Genomic DNA, 19,928 nt, shown 5'->3' on the forward strand with positions numbered 1-19,928 from the left:
ATCGCAGGTTTGGACATCTTAATTTTCGAGATTTAATGAAGATGAAGAATGGTGCCGTAGAAGGAATTGATGGCGACAAGATTGTCGACACAGCAAACAAGTGTGTGACGTGTTGCGAAGGAAAACAAACGAGGCGACCATTCAAACATGTAGGGACAAGAGCCACATCCCTGTTGCAAGTAGGGTAAACCTGCCAGTTGTTGGCACCCCCATCAGTTATTGGCACCTTCATTTATTTCAGCCTATATCTAAGTTAAAATGACGATTTTAATTTAAATTAACCGCGAAAATTATACTTATTTCTATACTTATTACGACTGCGCAAGCCATTTCCATGTAGCATTTCAGTTAGTCAAAGCATTATTCGAGAAAGTAATGTTGTTGTAGGTATAGTGATTTTCTTAGTGTTTTCTTAAGGGTAAGTGATTTCGATTATCCATCATTACTGCTTTAATTTCGGTAAACTAGGTTTAATATTAAATTTTCATTATGAGTTATGATATATTCTAACAATTTTATTCTGTTTTAACATCAAAACACAACTTTTTCAGCGAATTTTATTGGTGCCAACTACTAGCACAGATTTGAATGTCGATACTTGGAGATTTCTGTTGTATTTAGTTATTGGCACTTTGTTTTTATTTGCTACTTAACTGTAGATTTAATTAATTTGCGGGGTAGAAGTATTGCAATTATTAATTCCTTTCAGATAAATATTCATTAGTATGCCGAAAGTAAAGAACACGCAAAAATACGTGAAAAATTATACCGAAGAAGTTTTATCGGCTGATGCAGAAGAAAGCTTGGTAAAATGGATTCTGGAGTGCCAAAGGAAAGGTTTTCCGAGGCGCAAAACTGATATTCAATTATCTTTTAAACATTACTTAGACAACCTTGGTACAACGGTGCCACTTTTCAAACAAAATATGCCGGGAAAGAAATGGTTTCAAGCTTTTCTTGGGCGACATATGCTAGTAGCCAAATTGCTTTCACTGACATAAAGGGTTGGTTCACTCAAGTTGGAGAATACCTTAAATCAAAAGGATATGACGACATTTTGGAAGATCCCAGTCGCATATTTAATGGCGATGAAACCGTTTTCATGTTTTGCCCAAAACAAGGAAAGGTGGTCGCCCAGAAGAGGTCGAAGGATGTCTATGAAGTTGACGCTGCTAGTTCCAAATCAAATCTGACTGTAATGTTTTCTTTTTGTGCTGACGGCAGAGTAACTCCTCCAATGATCATTTATCCATATAAAAGGATGCCAAAGTCAATCGTCGATACTGTTCCGAAAGGTTGGGGCATCGGTAATGGCGACAATGGATGGATGAAGTCCGAAGTTTTTTATGAGTACATTGGTAATGTGTTTTATAAAAGTGTGGTGGAAATGAATGTGATATTTCCAATAATTTTGTTTGTGGATGAACATAAAACACACCTTAACTTCCAATTAAGTGCATTTAGCCCAGGCATTTTAGATCAGAAATGGGGTCAACCCTACGAAAAATAACGTAAATCTGAAAGTTGGCACAGTTGTTCTATTTGATGCCCTGAACAACATATAAAAAGTCCCAAGAATTCCCATGTCGGCTTCCTTGAAGTTCGGGCTTTCGAAAGTCCGAACTCTTGAAATCTGCACGACGCCACTATAATTATAGCCTAGCGGACGAACGGAACAAGTCCCAGAGTCGCGGGAGGGCTTAAATTAAAGGTTAGTAACCAGGCTATCTTTTGATATTTTTTGCAAGTGCCAGTGACAACTTCCGGCCAGACAGGAAGTGGAAAAAGACCGCGAAACTTGACAAAAAAATCGGTTTTTGTTTTTTGTTTGGACATAGGTGCGATTTAGCGTCCGATATCGGAAAAATGACCAAAACAAATGTTGTAGAGCGTAGTTTTAACTTTAAAACCGTACCCTTTGCGTTGAAATCCGACCAATAGGAGGGGAGCTACAAACCGTTAAGTGCGATCCCACGCGCCGCTCGCCGTTGCGCGACTTGCCTGAGAGGTGCACCAGATCGACCAGATACGGTTGGCTTAATAGCGGCGCATCTCTGACTTATTTGTATTTTGACTGTGAGCGTTTTAGACTTTTGGAATGTGTTTAGTGCGTAAATTTTGAGGGAAACTGTACTGTATTTTTTTCTAAACAAAACAATCCAAATAAAAATTTTTGAGTAAACTTCGTCGTAAAACAAAGGGGGTTCGGGAACATTATTATATATAACATTATAACATTATTACAGCTCCTGCCTCTACAATGCGCGCACATTAAAGTGCAGTGTAGGTTGGCAGAGCGGCACGAACAGCGGTTAAAACAACCTTGCTGGCAAGCGCAAGAAATCAGATGTAGATGTTCGTCTGGTGCTGGTGGCAGACTTGTCGGATTTGGAACAAGTGTGGGCCCCATTTTTTTCCAGCCCCAATCCGTTGGCAAGAGACTGTTCGATGGCCATTCGTGAACCTAAAGCAAGGAAAATAAGAAATAGAATTAACTAAATCTTTCTAAAAACTACTGTACAATCAGATTCCATATCTCACTTGCAAGTACGTCCGCAAACTGTGCTGCTCGGCAGCGGCGGTTGTTGGCGGCAATGTAGCTAGATCAAACGTAGCTTTGCTTTGCTTTGCTACTGCGCGAGCATAGACGTGAATTTGGAGATCGTCCAGGCTTTGATTGTCTTCTTTACTGCCGTAGAGATGGACAATACATTTTTCACCAGCTGATACGATGGATTCTTTTGGTGTGCCCGGTTTGTTGAACATGAATGCAAGATTTTGTAGGTGTGGGTTTTCTAAAAGCTTCCATGCCTTCTTTTTTCCTGGGTTGTACAGCGCCGATGTAGTATCGCAGCCCTTTATCGCATGAAGGAATAGTAGGCAGTCTTTCTTCGCGCCTATTCCTTCATGCGATAACGGGCTGCGATACTACATCGGCGCTGTACAACCAAGGAAAAAAGAAGGCATGGAAGCTTTTAGAAAACCCACACCTACAAAATCTTGCGTTCACGTTCAACAAACCGCGCACATCAAAAGAATCCATCGTATCAGCTGGTGAAAAATGTATTGTTCATCTCTACGGCAGTAAATAAGACGGTATAACTCTCGCCAGGAAAGATTGCCGGTCACAGCGCACCTTGTGTCAAATTACAATATATGTTTTTTTAAGATGCGAGCGACTTCCGGAATAGGATCGTGCCAATGTTGAACGAAAAGACTTTTCGTTCAAGATTGGCACGATCCTATCCTGGAAGTCGCTCATATCTTTAGAAAAAGACAGGTTGTAGACCGAGATCAGGTCTTCTGTGACCGGCAATCTTTCCTGGCGAGAGGTTTATATGGAATCTGATTGTACAGTAGTTTTTAGAATGATTTAGTTAATTCTATTTCCTATTTTCCTTATTTTAGGTTCAAGAATGGCTATCGAACAGTCTTTTGCCAACGGGGCTAAAAAAAAATGGGTCCCACACTTGTTCCAAATCCGACAAGTTTGCCACCAGCACCAGACGAACATCTACATTTGATTTCTTGCGCTTGCCAGCAAGGTTGTTTTAACCGCTGTTCGTGCGGCTCTGCCAAACTACATGCGCCCATTGTAGAGGCAGGAGCTGTAATAATGTTCCCGAACCCCAGTCCGAAGACGAAGAATCCGATGGAGAAGGAACATCGAATTAAAACAGCGAACCTGTCTTTGTTTTACGACGAAGTTTACTCAACAATTTTTAATATGGATTGTTTTGTTTAGAAAAAAATACTGTACAGTTTCCCTCAAAATTTACGCGCTAAACACTTTCCAAAAGTCTAAAACGCTCACAGTCGAAATACAAATAAGTCAGAGATGCGCCGCTATTAAGCCAACCGTATCTGGTCGATCTGGTGCACCTCTCAGGCAAGTCGCGCAACGGCGAGCGGCGCGTGGGATCGCACTTAACGGTTTGTAGCTCCCCTCCTATTGGTCGGATTTCAACGCAAAGGGTACGGTTTTAAAGTTAAAACTACGCTCTACAACATTTGTTTTGGTCATTTTTCCGATATCGGACGCTAAATCGCACCTATGTCCAAACAAAAAACAAAAACCGATTTTTTTGTCAAGTTTCGCGGTCTTTTTCCACTTCCTGTCTGGCCGGAAGTTGTCACTGGCACTTGCAAAAAATATCAAAAGATAGCCTGGTTACTAACCTTTAATTTAAGCCCTCCCGCGACTCTGGGACTTGTTCCGTTCGTCCGCTAGGCTATAATTATAGTGGCGTCGTGCAGATTTCAAGAGTTCGGACTTTCGAAAGCCCGAACTTCAAGGAAGCCGACATGGGAACTCTTGGGACTTTTTATATGTTGTTCAGGGCATCAAATAGAACAACTGTGCCAACTTTCAGATTTACGTTATTTTTCGTAGGGTCAAAACCTAAAATGCCTGGGCTAATTGTGTACTAGATTAGGGATCATACTAATAGCATTGTACCCCAATGCTACCAGAATTTTACAACCAGCAGACGTAACAGCATTTAGACCAGTGAAAAGCGCTTGGAAAGATGCTTTGCTAGAGGAGATTCAATCCTATGAAGCAGTTTGGTAAATTCGACTTTGCGCCAATTCTAAAGAAGGTTGTAGATAGAATAAATCCCAACATAATTAGAAATGGATTTAAAGCTTGTGGTTTACATCCATGGAATGTAGACGCCATTGATAAAAGGAAGTGTCTGGGAAAATCAAAGTGTGAAGATCATGTACCAGAATTAATTAATAATGATCAAGTCAACACCGGAATATGTTATCAAAAGTTTTCTCAAATAATCGGAAGCAAATTGTTAACAGATTTTAAAAATATAATAATAATAGTAATAATTTATTGTCTCTGATCAACGTTATACAGTTATACAGGATGGAAAAGAAAATTTGACAGAAGAAAGGAAAGCGTTGTAGATATGAACTATACAAATCATTCCAAACTAAACACAACGTGACAGAAAATGAAAAACCTCACAGTGGTGACAATGTAAATGAAACTGTACAGGAACATTTGTGTGTTCGTGTTTGTGAAAACCTGAATTATAACACCGCCATGACCAATTCTGGTGATCTTATTCAGAATACAAATGAAGAAGAAAATTTCGATTTTTCTACCAATTTTGTTTCTAACACGTCTGCGTCCATTGAACGCAATTTTATTAATACGCCGGAATTAAATGTAGATGATGATTTTAATACTTCTGTAAATTCTGTTCATAATACCACTTTTAATGAATCTTATAACTACCTTTACAATACGGCTGGTTTAAACGGATGTAATGAGGATAATATCTCTGAATTCAACATTTCGGACATACCGGTAATATTTTATCCTGAACAACAATTTTGTGCGGATAATAATGTAATAGTTGAGGTACTTGACCAAGCAAATTTTGAGAAAAGCGAGTCGGCCACTAGTTCTTTAAACACAAACTCTGAAGTATCCCACAAGCGTAGCGAGATTGGAGGGATGAATCTAAAAAATTTCTTGACATATCCAGAAACACCGAAAAAGAAGAATAAAAACCAGACTAAAACAAAGCTACCTTATGTTATTACATCCAGTGGATGGAAGCAAATTTTTGAAAATCAAAAGAAAGAGAAAGATCAGCTTGAAGCCGAAAAAGAAAAAAGGAAAGAAGAAAGACTAGCTAAGAAAGAAAACACAAAACCAAAGGCAAAAAATCCAACAAAAAAACAGAACAAAAATTTAAATAAGTCTTCTAAGATAAATATAATTTCGAACATTGCTATCAATAATGGCAGCAAAGAATCAAAACCATACGCTAGACGACTTTTTACTGGCGCAATTCCAGTTTTATCAGACAAAAGTAAGAAAAAGATAGATGAGATGAAAATACCAAAAACTGCAGGAACCAAAGATCAAGAAGTATTAGATAAAAGCGATATTAAAGATGGGATTAAAGAAGTATTAAAAAATCAAGAGACCAGCCACCAAGGATTATTCGACAAACGAGAGAAGAAGACTGATAAGGAAGAACTATTTACAACTCTAGAGGATAAGCGATGTGAAATACTAGACAAGAGTGAGAAGAAGACTGATAAAGAAATATTAAAAACTCCTGACGTTAAGCAACAAGAACTATCAGAGCAACGAGAGAGGAAAACTGATAATAATGAGATTTTGGAAATGAAGCATCAAACCTCACCAGATGAAGCTGAAATTCCAGTAGAGATTAAACATAAATATGTGGTAACTCGAGGAGTCTGCTACTCGTGTACTTTCAATGTCACTACAAAAAATGTGGCATTAAAATGCATAAACTGTTTAAGGCAATATCATATTAAATGTTTAATAAAAAGTGATAATTATAATGATAGTAATGAGGTTTATATGTGCATTCCATGTACAAAACAAGCTGTTTAAAAGTAGATGAGTACCTGTCAAATAATGTTTACCTTTTCAACTACTTCTTATAATGTATACAAGCGTAATAACGTTTTTGAGTTACAAGTTTCAAATTGCCGTGCCAGTCACTGGGGGGTGCCAATAATAGGCATTTAAATGAGGCATGCCAATTACTGCGGTGTCAAGGACTAGTGATTACGTGCCAATAACTAGAATTTTAGCCTTTTAAAAAAAATAATAAATATCGATTTATATACCAATTTAAATTGCCTAATCAAAAGTTGATAAAAGGATAGTAAACTTAAAGCTACCCAATGGTCAATATCACGAAGAACATAAACTTCATGTTGATTAGTAACAATTATGTGCAGTATTACATGCTCTTAATAGTGCCAATAACTGGTACGTTTACCTTAATCCATTCTGATGTCTGTGGTCCGATGGAGGTCAAATCTATAGGTGGATCAAGATATTTTTTAGTATTTGAAAATGACTACAGCAGAATGTCGTTTGTATACTTTCTTAAAGCTAAGTCGGAGAAATTCAAAGAATTTAAAGGCATGGTGGAAAATCAAACCAACAATAAAATTAAGGTTTTTAGATCGGAAAACGGAGATGTGTATCTTACTTTCTTGCCAACTCATGATATGACTGCCGATATTTTTACAAAAAGTTTAAATGTTACTTCGCATGTTAAATTTGTAAATGATTTAGGTTTAAGATAAATGAAACCTTCGATATAGTGGGGGTGTTAGATTATATCTGTGGTTTATGCAGCGACATCTGTCCGATGTACTTAAACTGATGTACTGGTGTTAATAAAATGTGCGATTACTTCCTTGTGAACTCGCAACAAGTAAACGTCGTTGTCGTTTTAATAGGAACCAGTGTTGGCAATTAAACAAAAAGGAAGCAAGTTTGTGTACAAGGTTGTGCTCTATTTTAAAATAATTCTGTGAGAAGTGTTTGTTTTTGTCGTTTATCGCATCTGTACAGGCTGGTTTAAAAAAAATTATAACGGGGTAAAATGTTTCAATAAAGCGTGGGAATGTGAGGAAGAGATAACCAATTAACATTTATTTAGGTAACAAACCAAACACGGAGAACACTTACAATGACTGGTGTATGTCTGTAGGTAATGTCTGTTGGTATGTATGCAATATTTATGTGTTGGTCTTTGCCATCACCGATCGACTGACAGCGGTTGACAGGACAACTTTGTAGAAATGTTGATTTTATTTTTGTATGCGATCTGAGAAAATTATGTGTCGAGTTGAATTCCAGTAAAAGTAAAGAAAATCCAGATAAAGTTTGTTTTTGTTGTTCCATGAAAATTTCTCTTGTTTCTCTTAGGTCATTTCCAGTATAAGTAAACATTTAATAGTGTTGTTTCTTATGAACTACTGATTTGCGGAACTTGAAGATGTTTATACGTCCGTGTTGAGATTTTTCAAGCATGTCAGAACCTATCTGGACCCTGATATTCAATTTTTCTTTAGTTATTAAAAATACAGTTTATTTGAAGATGGGAGTTTGTTACAAGGTTTAATTTGTGTAATTTTGAGCTAGTAAGTGTTATTTGATTGGCGTAATACCATTGCACACAGCAATAATTTGTGGCGCTCAACGTGGGGCACAGAATTTATTTTTTTGTGCGCCCGAAAAAGGGGATACAGCAATACTTTTTGGCGCCCAACGTGGGGCATAACATTTATTTTTTATGCGTCCGAATATAAGGGGCACAGCAATATTTTTCAACTTGGCATGTACAAGGTGTCCGATGGAAACTGAACTTCGTCTCATTACACCATTTCAAATTGCATATTTTTTTTCGCCCATGTAATAAAGGCATTATTATTATTGTTTTTAAATTAAACACCCTGTTTATACAGGGTGTTACACGACCGTTCGAAAAAAAAAAATCGGGTTGTAGAGGGCATCAAAACAAGCACTTTTTCCAAATAAACCGAGGGTCCAACGTGTTTCGTTTGGGAGCCACCCCCCAAAGAGTGTTGAAATCTGCATTTCTTCTTTAATTTTTTTCTCAGCAACCATAAGAGTTACAAAGTCGGGTGGCATGTCTTTGAATAGGTTTTTGGGTATGCTCTTTCCGATTTTGCAATTTTTTTTTCAAAATTCCTACCCCTAAAGGGCGCACCCCTAAACTAGGGTGCAAAAAAAATTCTGATTTCGACGAAATTTGGTATCTGGGGGTTTTTTAACATGAAAATCACGAATCTGAAATTAGTTTTTGAAAATTCGAAAAAAAAAGTTCCACTGCAATTCTTGGCGGGACAACGAAAATAGAGATAATTCCACGAAATTTGTTGTGTACATACTAAACGAGTTAAGGAACAAAACTGTCGAACAGTTTTTTAAAATAACTTTTCAAACAAAAGTTATACTCATTTGAATGTTGGTCCTTCGGGTCGCGAAGTGTCCCAAGCCTACTAGTAAGCCATAATTTCGCATGTGTTGGTTGACAATGTCGCAAAAACAAAAGATTAACGGTTTGAGTCGATATTTTGTTATTTGGAATTAATTCGGTCATTAAATGATTAAAAAATTCGATGTATCGATTAAAACACCTACCAAGGTATCTTAAAGCGCTGATCGATTGTTTATTATCTAAATATGTGATTTTTCCTAATTAAGATTTGTTATTGTAGGTGGAGCTTCCAAATCCCGACGTCAAAGTGTGGATAGTTAATTTAAGTACACCAAAATATCTATTTCCACTCGAAATTCGACCAACAAACAGCGTTTTTCCAGGTGGATACATCACTAGCGTCAACTTTTTTGGTGATCACCAAGTGTCAATCGTATGGCTCAATCGACAGCAGAACACATCGGTGATAGTAACGTGCAAATCCCATAACAACTATAATTGCACAAATGTAATGAAGTTTATTTGTTGTATGCGCTTATGTAATCGTTTTTTTCAGTTTCATATTGAGAAAGAATCTAATGGTTGGACGGAACCAATATTTCATCCGGTTTTTTCGACAAGTGGAGGCCAAGCGCTCATTAGATTACCAGTAAATGACGGTGACAATGGAAATTACATGCACGCGTGTCAGGTACAACCCAGTTATGTTATACCTCTCACGCACGGAGCATTCGAACTCACCCAAATTTTATCGTGGGACGAAGAGAACCACTTGATGTAAATCATAACACCATCCTTCCACTCGGATAACTCATTTAATTTTAGATTCGCTATCGCAACAAACGAAAATAGTCCAGGTGTGCGACACCTTTTTAAAATTGGCGACACTAACTCGTCTCAGCCATGGACTTGTTTAACCTGTCGCCCAACCGTAGATTTCAATTCGTCATACGTAGAATCTGAAAATTTAAACGAAACTATTTTTAATAATACTATGTTAGTAGGTTATGTTTGTGAATATAATAATGTGATATTCAGTCATTCAAATGGATACTATATTCAAGAATGTTTGGGACCAGATATTCCTGTAGTGTTTTTAGTTGAAACTGCCACAAATATTAGGTTAGCAGTACTAGACTCAGGGCATAGCTTACGGAATAAAGTAAAAGATTTGTCTGTTCCACAAATAAAAAAGTTTCAAGTGGAAATCGAGGCCGGATACAAAGCTCAAGTTCGGCTTATATTTCCGCCGATTTTAAGGGAGTATGAGGAGGTTGCGTTTCCAATGATATTGATTGTGTATGTACATTTAAATACGAAAAGTTGGTGGTGCATTTCAAGCTTTTAGAAATTGTAAACCGGGGTCGCAGACTGTATCCGAAAAGTGGGAGCTGTCCTGGCCTTGGTACCTGGCAAGTACAAAAAATTACGTTGTTGCTCAAATTGATGTGAGAGGATCGGGTTACCAAGGGGAGAGAATGAGACGGGAGATTCAGCACAGGTACCCGTAAAGTAACTTGTAAATGCCATTATTAACGCCTACGTTCTTAAAGATTTGGCACAATCGAGGTCGAAGATCAATTAGCTGTTCTTACTTACCTGGAAGATACCTTTAAATTTATCGACAGGTCTAGAGTGTGTGTCGTCGGTAAAGGTTATGGTGGATATGTTGCAGCAATGCTACTGATGCAAGACTTCCAACACATAATCAACTGTTCGGTCAGCATATCACCAATTACAAATTGGCAATATTACAGTAAGCTTATGTGTCAGGCTAACAGGGTTTTCAAATATTTTCTTTCTAGATTCGTTTTTTACTGAAAAGTATTTGGGACTCCCCTCTGATCACTTAATCAATTACGAAAATGCAGATTTAACTAAAAGGGCGGGTAATTTAAGAGATCGACATTTCATGTTGATACATGGGACAGCAGATACCACAGTTAAACCTCAACATTCCATTTTATTTGCGAGGGCGTTAATAGATCAAGGCGTGCTGTTTAGGCATTTGGTATGTATATATGTATAAATGGTATGTATGTATGTATAAAAAAATATTGGTGACATGGTCGTTTGTTCGCCATATTTAAAAATGACCGCCACGCTGCTTGATTTTTTGTTTTAAATATATCTTCCCACACAATTTAAATTTTTTAAAGAAAGTTATACTGATTTTTTTAAAGGCAAACATGTGTGATTACAATTCTTTTGTAAAATCACGTAGTTTTTGAAGTCTATTAATGCGCACAATTTTCCAATATTTCAGTTGGGAAAGGAAAAAGGGGTTTTTCCTCCTATTTACCTTATACTATAAGCTTTGTTGTTATAAAGCCCTTCTTTTTTTGTCCGTGTAGGCTATAGGTTGCAGCCACAGAATCCTATAAATACTCAGATTATCGCTCCTGTCTTTCCCAAAAAAGTTTTTTATTTACGGCTGACATATGTATATGTTTCGGCTCTATAATTTTTACAGCCATTATCAAAGCCTAAATTTTATAACTGAACGGTTGGCTTTTTGTTTATTGAAATATTTACATTCTGGTGGTGTCAAAAAATATACATTACTGTGGTAAGTTTTCTCAGAAAATGCAAAAAAAAACCAAAAAAACTCGAATCCGAAAATTTTGTTTAAATCATTATGTACAATTTTTTGAGCAATTTATAAAAATGTACACTTTAATTACTCGAAAAACGTAAGATTCCATGTTACATTGATAAACAAAAAAATTGCAAATCGAAATGTAGTACATTAATTAACAATGAATTGAATCTGACGTTAATGCAAAACAAAACTTGATAAGTTAAAGAATGGCCATCACAAATAGATTTAAAAGCAGCTTCAATCCTTTCTCAGGTGTCTGAAAGTGTCTGAAGTTTCTTACAAAGTACATAAAATATATATCGTTAATTAGCCGCACCTCCTCCAATCCGGTATGTATCAATAGGTCTTGGATACGGTAACCTTAGACTTGTAGTTCGAGATAAATGCCGCTAGTATATTTATCACTTCGGCATATACCTCTGCAAGGGCGAAAAGGCTAATTACACTCAAAAAAGGCACGCATAAGTTAAAACAATCAAATGAAAATTAATAACTGGTCAATCTCAAACAAATCAAAATAGGAATAACCTTTACATTGAAAGCAAATAACACCAAATTCAAGAATCACTTTACCCTGCATTACAAACAGCTGAAGGCGACATAGGGTCATTCGACCAATGAATGAACAGTTAAGACAAATTTTAAGTTTGGGTGGACCTCACGCTTTAATTTTTTTTTAAATTTTCTTACGTTTGTATTGTTATAAACAAATAACATTTAAAAATTAGTAGACTATTTAAAAAAAATACAAAATTTGCCTTATATTTTCGCAAAAAATGCAAAAATTCCAAAATAGTCACAAATTCTAGTGAATGAACGCACTGTTATTTATTTCGTAAAAATATTACAAGATCTTTAAACTACGTACTGTACATATAAAAAAACTTGCAAACTGCCTACATAAACTTACATATTAACAACAAATATCCCCCTAGCATTCTGAGCAATTGGTGCAGAAATTTTTTTTACGATTTCTTCAGCCTGGTACCCATTTTTCGTCAGCTGGTTTAGGCCACTTAGTAGGTATGAATCCTATAATGTGAGTTACCGTGCGTGTTAAAGTTTGGCCTTTGCCCAAAAAGACTATTGGGGAACTAGAAATAAAGATAGGGTGAAGGCCCGGGGATCCCTTTTAAAAAACTACCTCAAAACCATCCCCAAAGGTGCATTTTTTAGTTTTTCTCAATTTTCTCAGAAAATATTTTTTCGGAAAAATGTCAAGAGCCCTAATTTAAAGAAAATAAAATTTCCTATCGATTGGTATATAACATGTTTATCTTCAACAAAAATTGTAAAATAACCCCACAAATATTGCAAAAATACATTGGCTCTACGAGTATAATTTCCGACACTTTATTCAATTTTCAACAGGTGAAACATTGCTAATTCCCTAATACCTATGTACTCTGGTACACTCTTGAATATAAGAAATATCAAAAAGGCAAATAAAATACATAATATAAAAAAAACAACACAGATTAAAAATATACCAAAGAATTTACTGTGTAGAATGTAGATATATCAAGATTTTAAACAAACGCATTTACATAACAAAGTACAGGGAAGATTCTCTTTTTTACAACTACATGCTTTAAGGCAACCCTTCTTACAGTTACATTTGATAAGCTCTTCGCACGCTTTACTAACTTGTGGGATTGATATTCACTTTGGACTAAGTTTGCCCTCGGGAGATTTCACCCAGCCAAAATCAGAAGGGTCTGGAGCATGAATCAAAGGATTTTTCGCAGAAGCCCATATGCTTGTTTGATACACAGCCCTTTTGTAGTGTAGCAGTAGAGCATTCTGCGTGGGAGGTATGATCTCTGGGTTATGGTTCCGGTGGCAAAATATCTCCTTTCTAAGCTGGTTCAATTTTTTTGTTTCCCCGCCGTAAATTTTAACAAAAAAAGTTTCTAGTTCACTGAACAAGGGAGAGTTTATTTCAATACTTATACCATTAAATGGTTTAGCCAAAATGTTGAATCATGTACTGATCCAGGAAATCCGGTGTACACATCGGCAGTACATAGACAGTAGTAAGGTAGGGCCGATTCTAAATATGACCTTGAGCTGTGAAGGTCATTAACTTTATTGTCCGGGGGAATGACCTTTGATACGAACGAACACGTAAGGTAGTTATTATTGCAGCTATTTTTAGAATCCATGTCCATAGGAACAGCACACCTTGAGGATCACGATGAAACTGAGGTATTTTTTATGATGGACAGTATATTTATGAAATGAAAACCATTTTATATATCATGTTTATTTACATTTCTAATACACAAATCTTTTATTTACATCATAAACTTTAAGTTAGTCGTTTGCCCTGCAGATCCAGCACTTGTTATATAAACCTCTTTATTGGCTAAGGAGTCTTTGAATGTTTGTAAACGATTATCCTCCTTAAAGTAGTTGTAGAAACGTAAGGGAAGCACAGATTTAAAGTTTCCAGTCTCCACGACTACCCGGTCACCATATTTTGTGTTGATTGTGTCGATGCCGATGATTCGATATTTCTCCCCCACCTCCAGGTCTTTTACATTTTTGAACGGCTTACAGAAAGTGGTATTGTTCAGTGTATCAAGATCCATTTTAACCAGTTCGCGTACGGTGTCGGAATGATTTTAAGCACTACTGCAGTTACACTTATATTGCTGACGTTGTGGAGGGGAGGCGAATCGTTCACGATAGACTTTGTCCCGATGCCTTTTCTCTAATACCGAAGACAAAACTCGACTAAGTTGTTCGATTTTATTTCGGAAACGAAATCTATCGAGCGCGTCTGTTTCCCACGAACCTCTTCGTGCTTTACCGTAAGCAAACGACCACGCTACCATTATGTACACTTCATTCCGTGATTCGTCAATTGTAACTCTCTTCTTCATTTTCAGTCCAGTCACTTAACTCACTAATAAATTGTTCTAACTGGGCCTCTATCAATCTACGTACTACACATTTCTCACATATTTTACTGTTTAAATAACTCTCACATATCTCTTCGCCCAACTCATATTTTTTGGCGATGGCCAGACACTCCTGCTCACTATATTCACCATTACCATATATTGCTTCATGTTCGGCGTCAAATACTAACGCCGAAAATTTTTGCTTAAGCCGTTCTACCGCTGTTACAAAATCTCTCGCCTTGCTCCACGATTGCTCAGCATACGCTAGCCATGCCATGATTATTTGATATACACGACAAGCGGGCTATATAATTACTGCGCCCCACTATTCCATTAGCGGAGATCAAAACCATTAAGCTAAAGGGTTTAAGCACAGACAACGAGGTCAATAACCTTTTATCAAAAGGTCAGGGGCTTGAAGGTGAACGACCTTTAAATAGAAAAGGTCATTCCCCCGAACAATAAGGTTAATGACCCATAACGCTCAATGACCTTCACAGCTCAAGGTCATATTTAGAATCGGCCCTACCTTACTACTATAGACCTTGTCGCAATACAGAGTGGTGACCCTTCCTGTTAATGTAAGACGTATGATGATCCTTTGGTGCATTTATCCGAACATGGCTACCATCAATGGCACCAATTACACCTTAAAATCAATGAGCATTCATTTGCATCTTTCTTGAAACATTACTAACCTGTCATACCAAACCTTCTTTGAAAGTTATTGGATATGATTTGGGCAGCATTTTGCGATGGCCACTCGATCAGACCATGCTCCAAATTTAACTGTACAAGCATTTCACACATTTTGTACAGGACCAACCAGCAAGTCAAATTACTTATTGCGAAGCGACTAGCAACAGATCTGAAGTACAAAAGCTCCTATTAAGAACTGCTGATTATGAAATGTATATGGGTATACCTTATACTTTCCATATTGGTCAAGTACCATATCATGACCATCCATCCTTTTTCGAGGCTAATTGCAGGCCGACCTGAGCATATGATGTGTCTCTTCTGATGCATAAGGTGGATTTTTTGTAACAACACCTCAAACACATTAACGTCAATGCGAAAATGATGTTGAAATTGTTGTCCGTCTTGCTTAACTTAAGTGCTTGTGGTTGTTTACGGCAGTTGCGTGTAGGTGGCGATAATAGGTCCATAAGAATCTACTATTTGCTGGTTGTCGAATGAATTTTTATTTTTCCCTACATTGTATCTACCGTTGTATTGACGCCCTCGGTAACATGGCCTACGATTTTGTCTAAAGTTACCTCTTATTTGATATGAGGTCGCATGTGCGTTTACGATTTTGTCGTTCAATTCCTCATCTTTCGCCCCGCTAATTGCATCTTTTAAAGTTTCGTAATTTCTAGCCTTAATAATAGTTTTTAAATTAGGATCTTTTAAACCGTTTGAAAATGCGTTAATAGCATTACTTTAGATAAAGCCTTAAGTGAATCGTCATTTACGCCTGCTTGAGCGATGGTAAGATTTAACACTAATTCTTCTACACTTCTACCAAATTCCTCTATTGACTTTCTGTTTTGGTTAACCCTCTGTAATTCGCTGGAAAGGGATGCCGCGGATTTTTTTAGTAAGTAAATGTTTGATCATGTCCTCAATTAGCAAATCAATGGTATTGTACGATGTCTGTAATCGCATTTTGGCGTTTTTAAAATGTAATTTACCAACAATGAATTTCCATTTTTTGTGAGCATGTCGCTGTATAATTTGGTAGAATCAATTAATTGGCGTGTACAACTTTCGGTACCTTCCATTAATGGTAACAGTGCGGTAGCTGTTTTTAATTCAAATTCTATCGACATCGTTTCTAAAATCTAAAGTACCTAAACTATTACAATTGCCTAAATCTAAGTATCCTGAATGTTCGCTTGGCTCAAGTGTAGCTAACATATCTTGTTAATTACGTCGAAGACATCAAGCGCCGTTCTTTCTGGAGCCGGTTACGGGAGCGTCTGAAGGTGGAAGTTGAGGGTTGCCGTGTAGAGAGCCTGTGGGATGGCATGTGGTGATGCTGATTTTCACGCTGACTGCTGGGCTGTAGGTACCGTTTGTTCAATGCGAATTCGAAGATCTTGACCGTTAGTAGCGCACACATCATAAAAACTAGTTTACTACAGCCGTTGTTTGCTCGGTCGTTTAACCCGTCGAATCAATGTTTTTTGTTTCGGAATTTCCCATGTTTGCATTTTATTACACTAGATATTTCGTACTTTTGGAACGTTTGGCAGCATTGGCAGGATCGCCATGTAATAAACTCGTTTTCTCGTACTAAAATTTTTTTTATTATTTACTATCAGAATCTGGTAAAAACGCACTTTCAACAAAAGAAGGTAAGCGCGCACAGGAGATGACGTCATCCCACGCCGTGAATGTTGGAGAAGCAGAAATCCGACGCGATCGTGGTCCGACCTTGATCTGTATCTTTTATGATATTTTTCCACCTTCTCCAGACGAGCTGAGGTTGTATTTTTCTCAATATACTCCCGATACTGTGTAAATCACTTGTAGAGGGGCTACGTATTCTCCGTAATTGGCCGGAAGTCTGTCAAATTTATAGGGGTTAAAGGTGGGGCGAATTCTCCTTTAGCGTTCACGGTGATTTATGTAGTAACATTTTCCTTATCGCTGTTAGCAGATGTACCATATACGTGTTTTCCATGTTCTGCTAAAACAAATTTTAAAAAAAGATCTTTCATCCCATATTAAAGATCCTTGTTGGATCTTTTAAATTCCGAATTTTCTCAAGTGTAATGCTAGCTCTGGCCTTATTGATATACTCGGCTTGCTTCACGGTTAATTGTGGATGTCCTTGAAGAAAAGTTCTAAACCATGTCTTGCTCTGGTTTGATTTATAAATTTTTTTCCCATCTTCAAAACACAATATTTAAAGAAATTATCAAAAGCATCTGACTTGGACTCTTGAGATACTTCTTTGCTATTTTTGTAGGTTTGTATTAGGATCGTTATACCATCTGGCATTGAATCGAATCTTTCATTTATAGTTTCGACACTTTTTCCTTTCTTTTTGGGATGCGAGAAGAGCTTTGCGGTGTGCCCTCCAGGCTTGTAGTTGGGCACGAATAATATGCGTGATAGACAATGTGCTCAGAAATGCTCTAAAACGAATTGCTCTTTATTACTTAGTATTTTCAATGACTATTCTATACAGTGCTATTCATTTAGAAGTACTTTTAAATGACAAAAATCCTTCTGAATGACGCCTAATTTTATACAACCGGAATAACCTACGCACGCATTTTGTATTGTCATTCTAGATTTTTTAATAAAAACGACTGTAAGGTTATGATGAAGAAATATTAAATTCGGTCGTTATTTCCCTTAAGTTTCTTATGAGATTCTTTTCCACAAAAATTAAAACTTTCAGTTTCATAACCTCCGTTAAAATTGAAAGTTGATTACGATGGCTTATGTGAATCGCATTTTTGTCATTTAAAACTAGAAATAGGAAATCCCTATGTCTACTTCTAAATGTATATAAAAAAAGTAATCATTGTATGTATTCTAGTTACATATTGTGGCGAAAGTATTGGCGATTCAGAAGCTCCTTCGTTCTCTAAAATTTCTATATTTCCATCTGGATTAATTCTTGCTTGGATTACACTGGTACCAGAACAAGAAAGAACAGGTTGCTCTTTTATTGTCTGTGTATGTTAATATAATACTTACATCGTCGGCACCAGGGGGCCACTGTTGTGGGTAGCAACAACCTTTTTTACTTCAGCCAAATACGTTTCCCTCAAAGAATTAAACTTTTTTGCTAATTCTGAAGCCAGACAGTTCTTTTTCGACTGCTTCAAAATAACATTACATGACGTGCTTATGTTTATTTATTGCAGAGTCAATATTATACAAGTTGTCATGTCCCCTATAAACCGCCACTAACATCAACACTTGATCCCTTGTCCACGAAATTTACAATAATGATAAATAAATAAATAACAATTCAGAATAAGTAGAAAAATAACAACGATTATAACTTACATAATCAGCTATTCCTTCAATTACGCGACAGTACTACCAACTCAATGTTTGTAGTGCGTGATACAGGTTGCCACATACAATCTCCACCAATCACGTGTCGCGTTTGATACAATTTCTTGGACAAGAACTTACATAGTGTCATACAGGTTGCAAACGTGCATGCAAGAAAGGATATAGGAAAATCGAAGTCATTTCCATTAAACTGTGACTATTTTGTTGCAGATTTATCCAGACGAAAAGCATACGTTTAGTCGAAAATCTCAGATCCATATGTACAAGGAAATCGATCAATTCTTTAACGATTCCTTTGGTCCCAGTTTAGACGACTGGGATGATGGAACAGGATTTTTTATACAATAACTGTTAGAGAAACTGTTGCGTTTTTTAAAAATTAAATTGAATTAAATATTTCATATAAATTTTTTAAAACGTAGACAGTAATGTTGTTGAGTGAGTAACTTCCTTGTGCATGATATATACCCGTTATGAAATATTTAATTCAATTGGAAGTGATTATGATCATGAATGCGTTTGGTTAAAAAAAAGTTAAAGTCTAAGTGCTTTAAGCTTAATGAGAATACGTCCATTTCCCTTTTGCTAGTATTGGACTGTAAGTAATTTCGTATTTTATTTTACTACAACGAATTAAGAAAAATGTTTATAAATGTAGAGAATATTTAGAGAGTAAACGATTAAAAATATATCTTACATTCCAATACTATTTTTAATGTATATATGTGCCTAACCTTAGCTTTATGGTTAAATGTTGAAGAGAATATATGTTACCAAATAATTTTTTGTTGCAAGTACGTATTTATAAAAACCACATTCATTGTTGAAAAGTTATATTTGTATAAAATGTACTGATTTGTAAATGTGACACCAAGCCAAATAAATGTTACATCAGTCGTAAGTATAATTAATTATTTATTTACATTGTATTGTATTAGGATTTATTTTATATAGAACATTAAATACAGAAACAACGGTCTGTTTATTTAAAGCATTAAGTGACACTCCCACCGTTTTGTTGACCAGTTAAATGGATTCCACAATAAATGAAATTTATGCCCCCCCCCCCCTCTACAATAGATTGATGCAAAATGCCTCTGAAGTGTAGGGCGCAGCATCCATTACGTATTCACATTCATATCCATATCGTTGGCTGCCTATTAATGCACTATTTTTTTTGAAAATATATAACAATGAAAAAGGACGAAGTTTTGTACATTTTATACGGGTCAAGTTTTCAAGTAGGTATAAGTTGAGTTCCTGAGCCATACCTTCTCAAGTAAGCTGTTACTTTTTCATTCGTTAGTTTAATTTGGGGTTATTTAGGCTGTTATTGCTTAAGTAAAAAGTAACTTTCTCTTTATATGTGGAGCTAACAATGGGGTTTGCTTCATTCTGATTTTGGAGTTTATTAAAAGGAGCTGAACAACGATTTTCCATATTTTATTATTTATATAAAAAGAACGCAAAACAATTAAATAACACTGGAGTAAGAAATAACCTAACATAACCTTTTTCCTGCAACATATATCAAACTACTGTGCCTACCTACCCGTAAAGTAGTCAAAATGAACTCTTGCAGTATGGCAACATAGGATGAGAACA

General features: G+C 36.4%; 1 protein-coding gene across 1 annotated transcript in view; it reads left to right on the forward strand.

Annotated features, from left to right (window-relative positions):
- Positions 1–19,201, forward strand: part of LOC116164137 (inactive dipeptidyl peptidase 10) — a gene marked incomplete at its 5' end in the record, with an annotated part of 46,012 nt that extends 26,811 nt beyond the window's left edge. Inside the window, 7 exons of the mRNA XM_031478276.1 lie at positions 9,046–9,273; positions 9,322–9,542; positions 9,591–10,064; positions 10,114–10,266; positions 10,319–10,521; positions 10,571–10,776; positions 18,534–19,201. Coding sequence (XP_031334136.1) covers positions 9,046–9,273; positions 9,322–9,542; positions 9,591–10,064; positions 10,114–10,266; positions 10,319–10,521; positions 10,571–10,776; positions 18,534–18,671 — 1,623 coding nt within the window. The remainder of the gene's footprint in view (positions 1–9,045; positions 9,274–9,321; positions 9,543–9,590; positions 10,065–10,113; positions 10,267–10,318; positions 10,522–10,570; positions 10,777–18,533) is intronic.
- Positions 19,202–19,928: the final 727 nt, after the last annotated feature.

This window comes from Photinus pyralis, unplaced genomic scaffold, assembly GCF_008802855.1.
Source record: "Photinus pyralis isolate 1611_PpyrPB1 unplaced genomic scaffold, Ppyr1.3 Ppyr1.4_LG1, whole genome shotgun sequence".
Classification (NCBI taxonomy): domain Eukaryota; kingdom Metazoa; phylum Arthropoda; class Insecta; order Coleoptera; family Lampyridae; genus Photinus; species Photinus pyralis.